Below are 17,466 nucleotides of genomic sequence, written 5' to 3' on the forward strand. Positions count from 1 at the left end.
GAAATCACGGACCGCGAGATCATGACCTGAGCCAAAGTCAGACGCTCAACCGACTGAGCCACCCAGGCGCCCCTACAATGACCTTTAAAGTATCTAGTCACAGTCCCTGGTATGTGATCACGGTTAGGATGACCCCAGAAGGGTGAAGAGAACGGAAGTGAGAGTGCATATGTATAAAGGGAGTGGCAACAGAATATAATGAAGGACCTACTTTACCTGGCAGAGGGCTTCTGGGGGAGGGGAATCTGAACAGAGACTTGAAAAATGTACAGGGGCTTCCCTTCCCCAGTTCCATGTAACTAGAGGACTAGAGCTTTAAATGTGTAAGAGGGAGTGGTCACAAAGGAGACTGAAGAGGTGGCGGTAAGGTGGGGGCATATCTCATGGGCCTTGAATGCCGAGCCAAGGAGTTTGGCTTTTGCCTTGGAAAGGTTCTAAGCAGACAAAATGTCATGATCAGTTTTGTGGATTTGCAGTTTAGGAATGCTATTTCTGCTGCAGTATAGACAGCAGACAAGGCTGCTGGACATTCCCTCTCCAAAGCCCCAGTTAGGAAAGATCAGGGAAATGATGAACGTGGGGAAGCTGCCTCCAGCCACCAACCAAGATGTGAAGAGCTGTTCATCACGTGTCTGTTAAGTGAAAAGCCCTTTAGGGGAGCCTGGAGGCTCCAGCCCAGCGGGTAGACCCTGCATACAAAGGGCAATGGGAGGTAGCATCCCCCTTCCCCCACCCCCTGCATTCCCTGGGAGTTGATTATTAATCTCCATTGCTCAAATGCTCAGCAGGAGCCTCACTCCGTAACTCCACATCAAGGAATGTGAGTCTCCAGGCCAGGGCAAAGGGGGATTCACCAAAAGAAAGCCCCCTCCCCCATGGGGAGGGGGGCCAGAAAGTCAGGTGACCATGCCCCTGTCCCCTCTCCTCCCAAGCCTGCTGGGCTTTCCAGACTCTACACCATCCCTAGATGAGACCTCTAGGTATAAAACAATAATGGCAATTAACAATACAGGATGGCGCTTCCTGTGAAGCCGACTGAAGTTTTACTAAGTTACCTTGTTTACTTCTCACAACAGCCTCTTTTACAGAACCTCAGAGAGTTAGGTAACTTGCCTAAGATTAGGCTACTTGCTGGCTAGCTTGGGTTGGAGCCTAAACCCAGTCCACCCTCAGGGCCCTCACCAAATGTTTTTTGGGGGTCTCCTCCCCCAGGCAGGGAGGGGGCTGTGGGAAGGGTCTGACTCCTCCTGAGGGCTCCGGGATGCACAGAAAATGATTAGGGGATGCAGAGTTGAATCTTAGTTGCCCATTAATTATAAGCTCCACTGTGAGGAGATGACTGGATGCAAAGGAGCCTATGGTACAATTTCAAAGACTGATGCGAAGGGCTGGTTGGTCCCTCTGGCCTCCACTTCTGGCAGCTGGGTTTCTAACTCTGGGAGGACAATGGGCAGAGGAGAGGGGTGAGCTCTTCCTGTGCTGCACTGATAAGATGGGGCTCCCAGCCTTCTCCCTTCACCTCCCTAACCAGCAGGGACTGGGGGGTCTCAGCCCAGGTGAGTGGCGCCTTCAGGACCACACAGTGACTGGGTGCTGGGAGGACTTGCAAGAGTACTTTGTTCTCCGTGCAGCAAATTCAATTTTGCTGCCCTGAGGCCTCCTCTCCTCCTTCCCCATCTCTCTACGTGCCTCCCTCCTTCCCCAGGCAGACAGGCACACATATACACACAAGCCCAAGCAACTTTTTGTAATTAAAAAAAAAAAGTAATAAATAAGGATCAAAAAGACTGGGAGTGCGAGTCTGGGCCACTGCAGGGGGAACATTGCCCAGTCTCTGCACCCAGGGGCCCTCTCCAACAACAGAAAGTTCCTGGGAGGTCCAGGGTCAAGACCAAAACCTCCCTCAACCCCTGGCCCAGATACCTGGGGGGTGCCTAACAACCTCCCTCATCCCTGTCTAAGCGTGTAGACTGGGAGACTCAAACTCACCCTGTGCGCCAACCCCACATAGGGATTTCTCCCCCGACCCCCACTTTTAAAAGTTTTGGGTTGTTTTATGTCTTCCTGCCCTTACAACCATAAAAAGGGGTGAAGAGAGGATGGACTGCAGAGGGAGGAATAAACCGGTGCCTACTCACACACACAGTTTCCCTTCTTAGAAATCCAACCAGCAGTCCACGGTCCCCTTCAGAAAAAATTAGTCTGCTGCTTTCCTTCTCTCTCCCCAGGTTTTCTGCCTGAGCCTGTCTCTCTCCTCTCTGTGGGTTCGTCTTTCAGCCAGTCTTTCAGTTTCAGATTCCTGATGTACTTCTCACTAAAGTCTCTGGACCTCTTTTTCACTCATTAAAAAAAAAAAAACCGGGGTTGAACTCGAGAAAAGGGGACCCTCACCCACCCAATCTCTTTCTTACCAACATCCCCCCACCCTCTGTCTTACACACACACACACACACACTCTCTCTCTCTCTCTCTCTGGCGACCTCCAGATGTTCCCGACCGTGCGGCCATCTGCTGAGGTTGCTCAGGCGCTCCGGGGGAGGGGGCAGGGATCCCGGTTGCAGGAAGCTGGGAGCCAGGCCGACTGGAGTGGGCGGGAGCTGCGTGCGCACTTTTGAGACGCTCCCTAGGGTGGAACCCGGGCTCGGCTCGGGCTCGGCAGGCGGGCGGGGGGCGGGGCGGGCGCGCGCCGGGAAAGCCGGCACTTTGGCGACACTCCCTAGGTCGCCAAGCTGCGGGCCCGAGCCGCCACTGGGCGCCTGGCAGGCGGGGCCGCGGGGCGGGGGGGTGGGGGGGGGGGTGGGCTCCCAGAAGCGGGCGGGGGCCGGGGGGGCGGGCCGCGCCGCGCGGAGAAAAGCGCCGGCCGAAGGGCCCGCGGCCGGGCCGCCTGGGTGAGCGCGCCGAGGCGGCTGAGGCGCAGGCTTCCAGGTGGGTGCGGGTCCCGGGTGGAGCGGGAGTCTGCGCTGCGGGAGAAGGTCCAGAGCCCACGACCCCAACCTCGCCGCCCCATCCGGCGGGCAGGCGGGCGGCGCTGGACTCTGGGGGCGGGCCCAGGGCCCCTCAACTTTTCGTGGACCCAGGGCGTCGGCAGCCGCTGCCGGACGCCCCGGCCTCGGCCGGGGTAGGGAGCCCGAACTAAGGGGAGAGGGCTTCCAGGAGACAAAGGCTCTGACCGGGGGCCGGCGCCTCTGGGGTCTTTGTGTGGACACGTGCATCACGCGTTTGTGGGTCTTTGTGGATTTGGATCCGGGGACGTGCATCTGCCTGCGCCTTTGTGTATTTGTGGCTTTGCGTAGCTGTTTGGTGCCTGTGTCCACGTTCTGTGGGCTAGCGTTTGGGTGTGGGTGGGCGCATCGTTGTGTGTCCGCGTACGTGGTCTGTGCCTGTCGACGTGTCTGGGTTGGGTGTCCGTGGAGTGTATGCGCGCCTAGATCCAGACACCGCCCCAGCTCCTCGCTCCCCTGCTGTCCACCGGGGCCCCAGACTTGACTTCAAACTTTTCTCCTGGTTCCTCGGGCAACAGCCCTGGTCCTCCTCCCCCTGCAGCCCGGGCAGGGGCGCTGGCAGCCCTCCCCTCCTTCACCTCCTGGGGTCCTTAGTGCTGCGAGGGGATAGGATGGGGGGGGGGGGGGGGTTGGTCAGTCGCGCTAGCGGACTGGCCCGGGGCTGGGAGGAGCGTGCCGGACGCCCCAGCCGAACCAGCTCGGACGAGAGAGGGAAGCGGCCAGTCCTGGGCCCCGGCGGGGGGCCGGAGACAGGAAAGGAGCCGGCAGCTGGGTTTGCCCGCCCTGATCTTCTCGGTGCGAGTGTATGTGACCGAGAGAGACGTGTCTGCTCGGCGGAGAGGCCGGCCCCAGCCCCCGGCTCCGCTTTGAGATCCGCTCTCCGCTGGCGTCCCGCCCCCGGGGGCTGGTGGGGGGACCAGCCCTCCGATCCTGTAGGTGAGGAGGCGACGGCTTCTGGGCTCCTGGGATCCGGGCGCGTCCGCGGCGCCGGCTCCAGTACCCTCAGCTGGCCTGCAGAGAGCAGGAACCGGGCACCTACTGGTTTCCGATGGGACGGCCACGGGCCCACAGTCCGGCTCTGGGCGAGTTGCTCAGCCTCTCGGAGTCACAGTCACCCTGTTGTGAGTGGGGGCGAGGAGCTGGCGGTGGGGATTACCTGCGCCGCGGGAACCCGCCTGAGAGCCTGCCGCCCACACTTGGCCGGGGCGAGGAGGTGACTCAGGAACTCTTCTCCCATCCTTCCTCCCTGCCTGCTCTACCCTTCAGAGAAGTCCAGACTTGCGGAGCCTAGGTCTGATAGTGAGGGAGGGCTCAGGGGTGGGACTCTGCTGGGCCTTTGATCCTGAGTGGCGAAGATAGTAGCCTTTACACTTTCACTCCCCTGCCCCCCTCACCCCCTACCCTGCACCAGTCTTTAACCTAGAATTTTACCAGATGCTGCAGATGTGAAGGAGGGCCACGACCCACTCACATAGGAAGGAGGCTACCGTGGGCGCTATCCGTTCCCCTAATGGGCTTCAGTTTACCTTCTGGAAAGGAAGGTGTTGACTTCTCCCCTCCCTTGCTGTTGTTGCTGACTGGTTGAGACCCCAGAACCTGGGGACACTTTGATGTTTAACACACACCTCCATTCTGACTTGAGAAGTTCCCAGGCACTAATTTGCTGTGTTGAATGAGGGGGAGGAGAGGTGTCTTTGAAGTTAGGGAGGGATGAAGTGAGGGGGGCCTGGAGCCCCTGCAGCCCTGGAAGGGAAGGCTGGAACTCCGCAGCCAGGGGAAGCCGGGGAATATGTCCAGGAAGCAGGAAGTGTCTCCCACTGAGGAACACCACTGCATGGCTCTGTGTTTTCTGATAACACAGACAGAGGTGGTCAGCATTGTGGACTATCAGATGCAAGGTGTGTGTTTGGGGGGTGGGAATTGGACTTCAGCAGGAAGGGAAGGCAGGGGCCAAAGATGAGGGCCTTGAATGCCAGGCTTAGGAGCTGGAATTTGAACCTGTAGGTGGTAGAGAGCTGCCGGAGGGTTTAAGCAGGCATAATAGAGTGGGATTGGTAATTCTAAGGAAACTTCCTCTGGTTTGTGGGTGGTGTTGGAGACTGGGAGACCAGTCTGCAGGCAGAGTTAGTCAAGAACCTAGATTTTACCCCCACTCCATTGCTTCCTAGCCCTGTGGCCTCGGGCAGGTAACTTTACCTCTGGTTCTTAGTCTCCTCATCCTTCAAATGTGAATGGTAGTAATTCCCGTCTCACTGATCTGTTGTGTCAAGTGGCATAATGAATTACGTGTGCTAACAAAATGACACGAGGTTTGTAGTCTGCCTTACATTGTTGGATTGCACTGACAACAGAAGGCAGAGACAGCATCGACTGTGGTCCTAAACCTGATTTCACCACTTGGCGGGGCCCTCAGTCTCTTGGAAGCTTGAGCCAATTGTTGCCCTCACCAAGCAGGAGGAAGCTCTCTCTCATCTGCTCTATCCCCTTTCACCTGGCCAGGCCCCACACGGGAGACGAGCTGGACACAGATATGAAGATGGCCACAGACCACAAAGTGTGTGATACTTTGACAGGAGCTGCCCAGGGGCCATAGGAGCTTAGGAGGACCGCGACCTTTTGTTGGATGAGGGGCAGATTAGGCCTCACAGAGAAGGTGGCTTTGGACTTGAATGTGTGCATTTGCGTGGTAGACAAAGAAAAGAAGGACATCTCTGTCATCTTCATCACAGGGGACAACCTGTGCAAAGGTGTGGGGCCCTAGAAGCAAGATAGGCTTCTAGCGTGGCAAGCTCTCTTTGTGGGAGGGGTTTTAAGTGGGAGGGGTGGTGAGGGCCGATTCTTCTGTTGGGACTGTACTCCAACGCCCAGCAGGGCTGACAGTTGGAGGCAGGGGGCCAGGAATAAGGCTGTTGTAGCAGTCCAAGTCATGAGGCCTGCTGAGCCCGACCTGGGCAAGGCGAGGTAACTGCCTGGCTTGGGGGGATGAGAGAGGGGAAGATAGTGACCCACCTACCCAGGCATAGCCGCTGATTCTCCTTCTGTCCTCATTCCGCCACATGTGCGCCACAACTGTTTCAGCCTGCTTTGGCTCCTGCAACCTTTCCAAACCCCCTTCCCAATTCCCAGATAGATCCTGGTCAGCACTAGTGGCCCTGGTAGGGCCCTGGATGGTGCACTGGAAGAGAATCCAAGGCTTGAGGATGCATTTTGGATTCTTCTCTAAACCCTGCCACTGCCTCGCTTTCAGATCAGCTGGTGTCGAAGCTCCTTTTTCTTTCCTGGCCCCTGCAAGGTGTCACTGGGGGCAGGAACCCACACACAGTGAGCGCCAAAGCGTGCCAGGCCCGAGGCTGAGTTTTCATTTTACCTTGTGTAATCATCCCAGTGACCTGCTGGGAGCAATACTAGAATTCTCAAGCATGTTACAGATGAAAGCTCAGACTCAGGTGAGGGCACGTGCAAGCCTCCTAGCAGGAGAGGCCCTCTGGGGTTGGAGCCCGGTCTATCTGGCTGCAAAACCCATTCCTCTGCCCCATACTGCCTCCTCGTGTGTCCACACATTCTGCGTTACACCGAAGGGAACTTGGCAAGCTTCAGGAAGAAGGTACGCTGCCTGGCGAAAATAGTATGGGGAGCCTGGCCCATCTCTCTGTAGATCATTCTCCTTAGGCAAGGTTGCTGGGCCTCCAGGGCCCACCTTCACCAGGGATAATGTCACCGAGGAGGCCAGGCTCTGGGTGTCAGAGTTCCTGGATCCTGAGTCCAGCCCCTGTCTTCACGGGCTGCGTGACTCTGGACAGATCACCAAACGTCTCTGGGTCTCTTTACGCAACTGCAGGATAGACACAGCGCTGTCTAACCTGCTGATCTTACAGAGTGCCTGAACAGCTAATAGTTGAGGCATTGGAAAGGTTGAGAGGTACTGTTCGGGGAAATAATAGTATTCTACATGCCTGGTATATCTTCATGTAATACCGGCTCTGTGCCAGCTCCAGTGCTTCCTTAGCTCCAAGGACATAAAAATCAACCTGATCCCATCCCTACTCCCAGGAAGACAGACGGGTAAACGTAATTAGAGTCCAGCACGATCGGCTCTAGCCGTCACCCACACGGGCCTATTTGGAAGTAGAGTCACAGTGGCCTAAGGAAGGGTTTGGAGCTCAGACATCTGGATTCGAGACCTGGTTCTTCGACTGCCCAGCGGAACAGTGTCATCTCTTTGTCTGCAAAATAGGGACAGTAATCCCTACCTGCGGTCAAGGACGGTGATGAGGCCAAAGCGAGACGGTGACGTAGAAGAGTGTGGTGAGCTGACGTGTTTGTACAGATGTGCGGCATTAGCGATCATGTCGGGAGAGCCAGCCCTCAAGGCTCTGGGAGTTTGGCCCTGAAATTCTTTTTGCCTTGCGTTTCCAGAGCTGACGAAGTGGCGGGGGTGGGGGAGGGGTGGGCAGGATGCTAATGGAATTTCCACCTGGGGATTTCGTTGGCATCATCTCAAGTGAGCTCATGGCAAAGGGAGCCCGGTGGGAGGCAGCTCAACATTGAGCAGCTGGTGGAGGCAAAAGTCTGCCTCAGGTGGGTGCTGGGGCCCTGGTCCAACCGAAGGTTCAGCCTCCTCCCCACCTCATCCCTGTGCCAGGAGCTCCCTCTTGCAGGTGTGGTGAGGAGCTGGCAAATCTTGGGGCCAGAAATGCTGTGGTGCAGCACCAGGGGCAGGCACGTGGGGCCAGGACGGCCCAAGCTAGAACCCCTAGCTCTACACAGGTCTCAGGGGAGGAGGGGAAGAGGGTTTGGGGCCTGGCCAGCCGATACCAGCGCACTGACCCAAGAACATTCATACAACCGATCACAGACCTGCCAGGTGCCTGGCGCTGCACTGGGGACTTGGGTAGGGGGGAAAAAGGAGAATAACATGGTCATTGCCTTCTGGAATCTCAGTAAATCATCACCATCACCGTCTACTGTGCACTGGGGCACTTAGCATGAGGCAGACATTGAGCCAAATGTTTCACACGCCGTCCCTTAATGCTTTTACCAACCCTGTGTTGTTCTCCCTATTGGGGACATGGAGACTCAACCAGGCGAGTAGGTACAGGGCTGGACTTTCACCTGGGTCTGAATCCCGCAGTTGATCCTAAATTGCTGGGCCGTCCACTCACCCGACAGTATTTGCCGTGCCTGCCAGGCCTGGCTCTGACCCCGGTGGAGGTCTGGGGGGAAGGGATAAATAGGTGAAGATGGCAGAGTCAGGGTCCCAAGCTGGCCGCACTTCCAGTCGGGAGATGGGCAGGTAAAGAACAGTAGAGAACGTAGTCAGTGTGCATCCGGATGGACGATGTGAGAGGCCCAGGGAGGGAGAGGTGGCCCTGGGGGCCCCAGCGGACAGAACAGGCTTTGTTCCACCGGCGGGGCCAGGGCAGGCCAGGTGGGTGTGGGTGCGGGTGCAGCTGGCAGCAGTGAGGCATCGAGACCCAGGTCCTGCTCTGCCATTTCCTTGTTGTCACTGCCTACTCTGGGCCTCCGTTACCCGTGCGTTATCGTGGGGGACCCTCCAGTTCCCCAGCCCTGAATTCTCTGAATTTGAGGAAGCGTGACAGGGCCAGGAGTTGTCCAGAGGTCACCACCGTGGGTTCGGATCAAGATGGGGGCTCAGCTAGGGGAGGGAGGACGGTGGGGACAGCTGACAGATGCCCTGTGCCAGGGAGAACTGGATTTCTGCGGGTACAAGTAGAAGTTGGGAGGTTTTGGGGAAGGGGAGTGATGTGGGCAAAGCTGTTCTGGAGGCTCTCCTACCAGGGAGACCTACCTGGAGTCTGTTAGTAAATAGCCACACTGCTTAGTCTTTTGACCTCACAGGGCCATCAGCAGACTTTCCTAGTGTCACAGTGGGCGCACCAAGGAGTAACTCATGGCCCCTGCCCGGAGGACCTTATGCTGTGTCCCCTGAACCCAGAGTGGGGAGTTTCTTTTTTTTTTTTTTTTGTTAATGTTTATTTATTTTTGAGAGACAGAGAGAGGCAGCATGAGCGGGGGAGGGGCAGAGAGAGAGAGAGAGAGAGACCCAGACCAAGGAGCAGGCTCCAGGCTCTGAGCCGTCGGCACAGAGCCCAACGCGGAGTTCAAACTCACAAGCCATGAGATCGTGACCTGAGCCGGCTCAACCGCTCAACCGACTGAGCCACCCAGGTGCCCCCAGAGTGTGTAGTTTCTAACCCCTCGTGTTCTGTAAGCTGGCTGACCAGTGTCTTTGATCCGCAGGTCGGGGTTTGGAAAAGAAGTGATACATCTTGGGCCAAAGATCCCTTTCCTCCCTCAGCTTCAATGGTGGCCCCCTGTCCGCCTCTCCCTTTCTCCCCAGGGTAGATCACAGGTCCCAAGAGGGAGACAGAGTTCATACTGTTACACAGATGAGAAAAGCAAGGCTCAAAGAAATAATGAAAACCATGAGGGTCACACAGGGAGTGGCAGACCTTGGCACTAGAGGCCTGGTCTTCTGGGTCCAAGACAAGCATTAGTGATCTTGTTCTGAGCTGGTCTCCCGTCCCCACGGCTGGTCTGTAAGCCTCATGAGGACAGGGGCCCTGGTACCCCCAACCCCCACCCAACATATACCTCACATGGCCTTGCCCAGCACTCCCTGCACTTCGTAGAGATTTAGTAAACGTTCCTGATAAGTTCTGGACTCCTGAAATGCTAGAGCTGCACTGTCTAGACTCAGCCTCTTACTGTGAAGCTAGAGAAGCTGAGGCCCAGAGGGGAGACGGGACCTATCCGCAGAGGGAACAGGCCAGGCAGAGCAGGGACTAAGGCAGGCGCCCCTGACTGTCCTCCAGGGTCTGTCTTGTCACCATGCACAGTTGTCCTCCCCTTCAGCCCCAGAGAGTGGTGAGAGGGATGGGGAGGGGCCTCGGCGGCCCTCTCTGGGGGCCCCTTCTACCGTGTAACCTAGGAGAGGCATCCACTGTTCATCTGTCAAGTCCTGGCCCTGTGGTCTCTGATCCTCACAGCAACCCCTCGAGGAAGGGCTTGCTGTCTCCATTTTCGGTGAGAAAACGGGCTCAGGGAGAGGGAGTCGCTTCCCAGAGTTGCCCAGTTTGGCACTGCTTCCCAGTGTTGGAGACTGCTTCCCAGTGTTGCAGCTCCTTCAAATCAGGGAACTGATCCCAGAATGCCAGCCTTTGTCTTCAGCCCCAACTCTGATCAGTGGGTAGAGCCCTCCTAGAGCACCGTGTCAGGAATAGCTCGGAGGCCCTGTGCAGGGCCCCGGGAAGCGGTGCTGTGATTGATTCGTGACCTCTGCAGTGGATAGGGCTATAGGTAAGATCAAAAGGCACCACCTTTCCATTATGTGGCCTCCACCCCCGGGGGCCCCATTTCTCTATAGGAACGTTCGACTTCACCTTCACAGTCCCCTCTGAGGCTGATAAGGACCATCATTTCCATCCCAGACTCATAGTCTAAGGAACTGGTCCAAAGATGTAAAATGACTTGCCTGGTTCACCCTGCAAATTAGTGTCCAAGGTTTCTGGCTGTGAAGGCCTTCTCTGCCCACGACGCTGAGGCTGGTGGTTTTTGTCAAGGGGAACTCCCATTACTCATCCCTTCCCAGAGCCAGCAGCGCTGTTGAGAAACTCGGGCCTCCCAGGAAAGAATCGCTCTTCCAGAGGGTGCCGATAAGAGCTTGTATGCCGAAGCAAGGAAGAAGAGAGATGGGGCAGCCCCCGCCCTCCGCTGGTGCCCACGCACCTGCTCCCTGTCTGTGGAGGAAGGCGGGGGAGCCCACACTGCATTCTCCCCATGTGCTAGGAAGGCTGCCAGGTGCCGCCCTGCCATCGTTTCATTTCGTCCCCATGATAGTCCCGGGAGGTGGCTATTAATATCTGCATTTTACAGATGAGGAGACTGAGGCTCAGAGATAGTAGCTACACAAGATCAGAGAAAGCAGAGATGGCCACGGGGCACTCTTTCAGGAGGCTTTGTTAGTATGTTTGCCAGTGTGTTGCATGCATTTTTTTACTGTAAGAGAGGAAATAGGGGTAGAAAAGGAGATTAAGCCATGCTTAAATCACTCAACGGTTCTACCATCTAAAGAGAAACTACTGTTGTATGGATAGATTTTCTTCTAGACTTTCCAAAATTAGGATCTGGGTGGTGGTTGTTGTTTTTAATGCATAGTTATAATTTTCCTAGACATGCAATTTATCCTTACGATACCTAGCATTATGGCATCAGCCCCCTCTGTGAAGCCGCAGGCTTTTCTGAACATGACTTTTATGGACTTTGTAAGATCCCCAGGGGACTTCCTGAGTCTCAGCAGCCATCCTGAGCGAGCTGGGAAGCCCTAGGCCTGGAATGAGCGGACCAGAGCCTGAACGCCACCTCCTCATGGGGAATCCGTGGACAAGTCACTGCACACTGGGTCACGGCCGCCTCATCACTAAAGTGCCAGATTTCATGCCCTGCTCTGCCGCCCTCATGGCATCAAACGAGCAGAGGCCTTTTGTAAACTCTAGAGAGCTGTGCCCCTGGCAGGAATTTTCCTTATTTTCCCTCGGTCTCCTTCTGAGAAAGTTCTGCCTTCCCTTTGGCCCCTGAGCCTTTTGCTAAGGGCTTAGAGCAATAGTGGCAGACCCTAGCATCTCTGAGACATGCATACATGAGGCATCCCTCCCAGAGGGGACATCTCCTCAGAGCAGGACAAGGGCACTGACCCTCAAAGACCACCAACCCACACACCTCTGCCTTTGCCCCCTTCTGGGTCCACGTTGTAAGGCATCTCAGGGGTTTCTCCCTTTTTTCAACCTCCTAGGAGACCTCTGAGAGGCCTCTGGGCTCTCCTGTGACCTCATGAAAGCCCCAGAACCACTGAGTGGCAGCCAGAGGTGGCCTTACAACTCTCGCCACTTAGCTCTTCTCTTCTCAGCTAATACAGAAGTGCGTGTTCCACTTGAACCAAACCAGTTATAAGGTCACCGAGGCCTGAATTCAGTTCCAGGCTCTGTCACCTTCCCTTTCGTGTCCTCGGTTTACTCTAAAATGGACACAAGATGCTGACCTCCTGGAGTGACCGCAGATGTGGGAGAGAATGTGAGTCCGGCACTAGCCCATAATGGGGACAGGCTCCGACTGTCCCCGTCAGCACTTTCCACTGCCAGTGTGAGGCCCGGAGCAGTGGCCCCTGTGCAGGGCTGAGCGCGGACCTTGTCTGGGCTGCCCTGGGAACACTGGCGAGCACAGTCATCCAGGTGGGTCTCGATCTGTGCTCCTGCTCCCTTTACGTCTGCTGTTGTGTCTCCAGCGGCCCAGGAATGACCACCTTGCATTCGTGCACAGCTCTTCACAGTTTACATTGCACTTTGGTGGGAGTTGAATCACCTGACCTGAGGAGGGCAGGGCAGGGATTATTGCCTGTGGTACAGAGGACAGGCTAAGGCCTGGGGAGGGCAGTAAGAGGCCCCTGCTCTGGAGGGAAGGTTTGGGCTGTGTCTGGGCTGCCGGTTACATAAGCAGGAGCTCACGAGGGGCCATCTGGCATTTAATAGGCACATTGTATAATCACCTTGGGGAACCAAAGCGCAATCTCAGGGCCATTGTGTGTGTGTGTGATGTTTGTTTAAACCCCAGGAAGGATGGGTATGGACAAATAGGCTTGGCAGGGAAGGTGGGGCTCTGAGTGGTAATGAACCCCTGTGGTGAGAAGCTCACCCAACAGAACAAAGGGGGCCTGGAGCAACTCAATGTTTTCCTTTTGGTTCCAGACACTGGAACACTCTGTCCTGCCTCAGTTGGGACAAAGTCCAGGATGCACCTGGGCCGGGTTTAATCCTCAAATTGGCCTCTACAAAAGAAAGGGGTGGGAGAGGAGAGGCCCACAGAGGGGGGCGGAGAGAAGAGCCCCACTTCTCGCTGTCCCTGTGCAGAGCCAGAGTGTGGATCAAATGACGGCCCCTTTAAAGTTTCATGTAGGGCTAGTAATGCTATCCCGCTTCTCCCTCCCCTTTACCCCCTCCCTGAAGGCCAGTAGGGGCAGGTGGGGAAGGGGAGACTGGGCAGGGGGGCAGAGCAGGGCCACGCCAGGTGAAGAGACCTGCTGGGGTGAGGCAGGGTGCCTTCTGTCTCCCGGGTGGAGTGGTCACTGTGTGGCAGGAGGGGGGGTGGGAACCACAGACTGTCCGGTTAGAGGCCTTCATTACTCAACCTTCTCTCTCATCCCCCTGTGAGCCCCTCCCCCAGCACCTCTGTCCATGGAGCTACGGTGGGTGTGAGCTCAGGCTCTGGGTCACACAGATGTGCGTGGGTGTGAGGAATGAAGGTGACAACACATGCAGGTCTGGCGTCGCTGGCAGCTGCTGTTAGAATCGTACAGGGAGGGAAACCGAGGCCAGGGGAGGGTAGTGGCTTGCGTCATGGCAAGTGGCAGTGGGGAGAGCGCCTCGTGGGCCTGTCTCCACTGGCCACCTGACCAGCCCTGCTTGAGGCAGCAGATGAAAATAGCGGAATTGGGGCTGAGCAGGCGTGGGTTCTAGTCCTGCCCTGCTTTTTACTAGTTTGGGATAAAACCCAGGTCCTCTCTGAGCCTCTAGTCCTTCTTCCAGATGAGGGAGTCAGCCCAGCTGCCTGCCCTGGGTTAAAGAAAGGGCCAAAGAGGCATAACAGCTATATCAGCTTTGGGTAGGGAGGGACAGGGCGGGGGGTTGGGGGGGGGGGGTGGGGCTTGGGACAAGTGTCCCCAGAGCCCACCTGGAAGTCTAGACACAGGGTCCCCAATTGGAATGAAGTATGCTGCTTCTGGAGGACAGGCCAGGGAGAGGGCTTAGGACTGTGGACTCAGCTATTGTTACCCACAAGAGGGGTAAGGTGGGTAGTCAATGCAGGCCCCCCTTACAGCGCGAGACCTCCGTCTGAGCGGATGGAGTATGGGTCTCAGACGTGGTTCCAGCCACTCCCAAAGCACGACAGTGAGTCATGCCTCCCCTGTACTCCATCTAGTTCCATCCCCCTTACGTGTGGCCATGCATAGCTTTCTGAACCTTTGCATCTCAGTTCCGTCTTGGTGAAGTAGCTGCCTTGCGGTGTCTGTAATTGTGAAGGTTAAGTGGGGCCAGGCCGTGATGGCGGCTCATGGCGCACGCTCAGAGCTGGATAGAGCACCCTGACCCCTCCTCAGCAGGGCCTAGGGCAAGACCAGCCCATGGACCCTCGCCCATCAGAGCCGGAGGGGCCAGACCCATCTAGTCCAGGGGGTTTCTGGCAGGGTTCCTCAACATCCTACGGCAGGGCTGGTAAGGAGGCCTGGAAAATTCCAAGTCCCCACCCTCATGTCAGCCAGAACATGCCCATTTTCCTCTGCTAATCTTTTTCTAAGAAAGCCTTCCGCTGCTTTCAGTTTACAATCCACCCACCTGGCCTTTTATCACACAGATGGAGAGACTGAGGCCAGAGAGGAATGGGGACCCGGAATTTTATGAGGAAGGGTGTTCGGGGAAAGCTTCCTGGGAGGACAGGACTGGTGGTGGCAACTTCCAGCTGGGCCTAGATACGCTGGCTCGTGTCTTACGTGGTAGGCCAGAACCACCTGGTGTGGGGTGCCTGCTGCCGTCCCTCACCTGTGGCTCTCCTTCCAGCCCCCACCATGCCGTGGCCCCTGCTGCTGCTCCCACTGCTGCTGCTGGCCGTGAGCGGGGCCCAGATGACCCGGCCATGCTTCCCCGGATGCCAGTGCGAGGTGGAGACCTTCGGCCTCTTCGACAGCTTCAGCCTGACACGCGTGGACTGCAGCGGCCTGGGCCCCCACATCGTGCCCGTGCCCATCCCTCTGGACACAGCCCACTTGGACCTGTCCTCCAACCGGCTGGAGACCGTGAACGAGTCGGTGCTGGCGGGGCCGGGCTATACCACGCTGGCAGGCCTGGATCTCAGCCACAACCTGCTCGCCAGCATCTCGCCCACCGCCTTCTCCCGCCTTCGCTACCTGGAGTCACTCGACATCAGCCACAATGGCCTGGCAGCTCTGCCGGCAGAGAGCTTCACCAGCTCGCCCCTGAGCGACGTGAACCTCAGCCACAACCGGCTCCGAGAGGTCTCGGTGTCTGCCTTCACGACCCACAGCCCGGGCCGGGCGCTGCACGTGGACCTCTCCCACAACCTCATCCACCGCCTGGTGCCCCACCCTGCAGGGGCCAGCCTGCCCGCACCCGCCATTCAGAGCCTGAACCTGGCCTGGAACCGGCTCCGCACCGTACCCGACCTCCGGGACTTGCCCCTGCGCTACCTGAGCCTGGATGGCAACCCGCTGGCTGCCGTTGGCCCGGGTGCCTTCAGGGGGCTGGCAGGCCTCACGCATCTGTCACTGGGCAGCCTGCAGGGGCTCCCCCAGCTGGCGCCCCATGGCTTCCGTGAGTTGCAAGGCTTGCAGGTCCTGGACCTTTCAGGCAACCCCAAGCTCAAGTGGGCGGGAGCTGAGGTATTCTCGGGCCTGGGCTCCCTGCAGGAGCTGGACCTGTCAGGCACGGGCCTGGTGCCTCTGCCTGAGATGCTGCTCGTCCACCTGCCAGCACTGCAGAGCATCAGCGTGGGCCAGGGCGTGCGGTGCCGGCGGCTAGTGCGGGAGGGCGCCTATCCTCGGCAGCCTGGCTCTAGCCCCAAGGTGGCCCTGCACTGCGTAGACCCCCGGGAAAGGGCTGCGGAGAGCCCCAACGCTTTGTGACAAACGGTGTGGCCCGGGGCCGTCTGACACACTGCTGCCCTGGGCTTCCTCAGGGCCTGGGTAATTTATATTTTCATGTGCCAATGCCAGGGGGCACCCTGCAGGCCTCTGTAGCAGCGCGGAAGAGAGCTGTGGACCTAGGGAGAGCTTTGGGGCTGGGGCCGACACCCAGGAGCAAAGTCTGGCCCCTCTGTCTGTGTTGCTCCCCAGACCATAAGTAGAAGGTCTTAGATGCCAAACCCAGACGGCAGTCCCCTGCCGTCCTTCCCCGTTTGTCCCCAAAGTGCCTTCCTTCAGGCCTGGGCCAACCTGACCTGTGACAGGGGGAGGGTGGAAGGGCGATACTGCTGCAGAAAAGAGGTCAGGCCCACGGCTGAGCATCCCCTTGGGCCCACGGTCCAGTCACTCAGGGGCGTGAGTTTCTTTTATGAGGTAGCCCCCGCTTTGCCCTGGGCCCATGAGGCCCACGTCATCCTTTTCTTTTCCTCTAGAACGCTGGGTAGAACCTTAGTCATAGAAGGGACTAGAGAAAAAAATCAAGTGCACCTCCTCATGTGACAGGTGGGGACACTGAAGTCCAGAGAGGGCAAATGGCTAATCTAAGGCACTAGAGCCATGGAGACGTAACCGGCCCCAGCATCCTGCCTCCCAGCGAGGCCTTTTGCACTTTTCTGTCTTCTCTAAATCATGCCCTCTGTCCCCTTCCTGGGCTCCCCCATCCTGCCATTTGTACCCTTTCCCTGTCGTCCCCAGGACAGGCAAGGGCCTCCGAGGTGGGACTCGGACCCGAGACCAGCTGTATGGCACAGGTTAAGTGAGTTCACCTCAGAGCCTCTGGAAGCTTCAGGCATGCCAGTCCCAGCCCTACCAGTTTCCCACTCTGCAGTGGGATCCTCCAGCGTTGAGACTGGAAATTCGTCCATTGACCCCTGCGGTACTGCCTCTAAGTGCAAGGAGTTGATGCAGTCCTGGAGCCCCAAGGGGCCTCCTGGACTCGTTCCCCACTGGCCCTGAGCCCAACAGCCTCTCTCACCCATCTTTGGGCAGGTGGCAGGTACCCCCATCAATGTTTATGCTCTCAGCTTCCCAGCCCTGGGCTCTTTCCTTTGTATTTGTTCTATAAAAGTTGTTGCCTTTGTAATGGACTGTTACTTCAACCACCCTTCCCCCCACCCCTGCCGGCAGGGGATGGAAACGTGTCATTTGTAAAAGAAGAAAAACGTTGCATTTGTTCACTTTTGTAATACTGTGTCCTGGGGGTGTGCTGAGGGAGGAGGTGTTGGGGGGAAGCGATTGGGCATGAGGGGCATCAGGGGTCCCAAGGAGCCACCCACAGGACAAGGAGAGCTCTGTCCTCCCCCACTTAGCCCCACCCTACACCTAACTGATCCTTGATTTAATAAACACTATAAAGAGTCCATCTTTCCATCCTTGGACTAGCACCCTCCAACATGCTCTGGGCAGCCTGTTGTCCCGGAAAAGCCCCATCCCCTTTCGCAGGATTTGAAGAGTGAGCTGACCTGAGGGAGGGAGTTACTCGGGGGGTAACTGAAAGGAGTCGTTCCTTTCCCTGTGGCTTGCACCCCGTCCACCCTTCTCTCCCTTCTCCCTGCTGCCCCAACTCCATGAACTTGGCAGGCCCTCGCACACCTCTGCTTTTGCTCAGGCTGTCCCTCTGGGGCCTTGCCCTCCCCCCACCCCCCACATCCCTGCCTCTCAGCTCCTTCCCACCCTAATAGCGCCAGTTCTGGCCTC

At 57.3% G+C, this 17,466-nt stretch overlaps 1 protein-coding gene across 4 annotated transcripts; it reads left to right on the forward strand.

Moving 5' to 3' along the window:
* The first annotated feature begins 2,825 nt into the window (after positions 1-2,825).
* TSKU (tsukushi, small leucine rich proteoglycan) lies at positions 2,826-17,129 on the forward strand. Of its 4 annotated transcripts, XM_060605559.3 has the most exons (3): positions 2,851-2,925; positions 9,264-10,049; positions 14,630-17,129. In XM_060605559.3, exon 3 carries the CDS (start codon positions 14,638-14,640, stop codon positions 15,709-15,711), a length of 1,074 nt encoding a protein of 357 aa, XP_060461542.2. In that variant the 5' UTR covers positions 2,851-2,925; positions 9,264-10,049; positions 14,630-14,637; the 3' UTR covers positions 15,712-17,129. The 4 variants fall into 4 exon arrangements, with proteins under 4 accessions (XP_060461541.2, XP_060461542.2, XP_060461543.2 ...); XM_060605558.3 differs by lacking the exon at positions 9,264-10,049 and having other exon boundaries at positions 2,826-2,925; XM_060605560.3 differs by lacking the exons at positions 2,851-2,925; positions 9,264-10,049 and adding an exon at positions 3,686-3,938.
* The last annotated feature ends 337 nt before the right edge of the window (positions 17,130-17,466 follow it).

The sequence above is a fragment of the Panthera onca genome, chromosome D1 (genome assembly GCF_046562875.1).
Source record: "Panthera onca isolate mPanOnc1 chromosome D1, mPanOnc1 haplotype 2, whole genome shotgun sequence".
NCBI lineage: Eukaryota > Metazoa > Chordata > Mammalia > Carnivora > Felidae > Panthera > Panthera onca.

Bases quoted from the DNA above. Each gene is read 5' to 3' on its own strand.
- TSKU (XM_060605557.3), top strand. From the start codon at position 4,051: ATGGGACGGCCACGGGCCCACAGTCCGGCTCTGGGCGAGTTGCTCAGC. The intron at 4,124-14,629 runs GTGAGTGGGGGC...CTCTCCTTCCAG, and splicing joins GGAGTCACAGTCACCCTGTT to CCCCCACCATGCCGTGGCCC.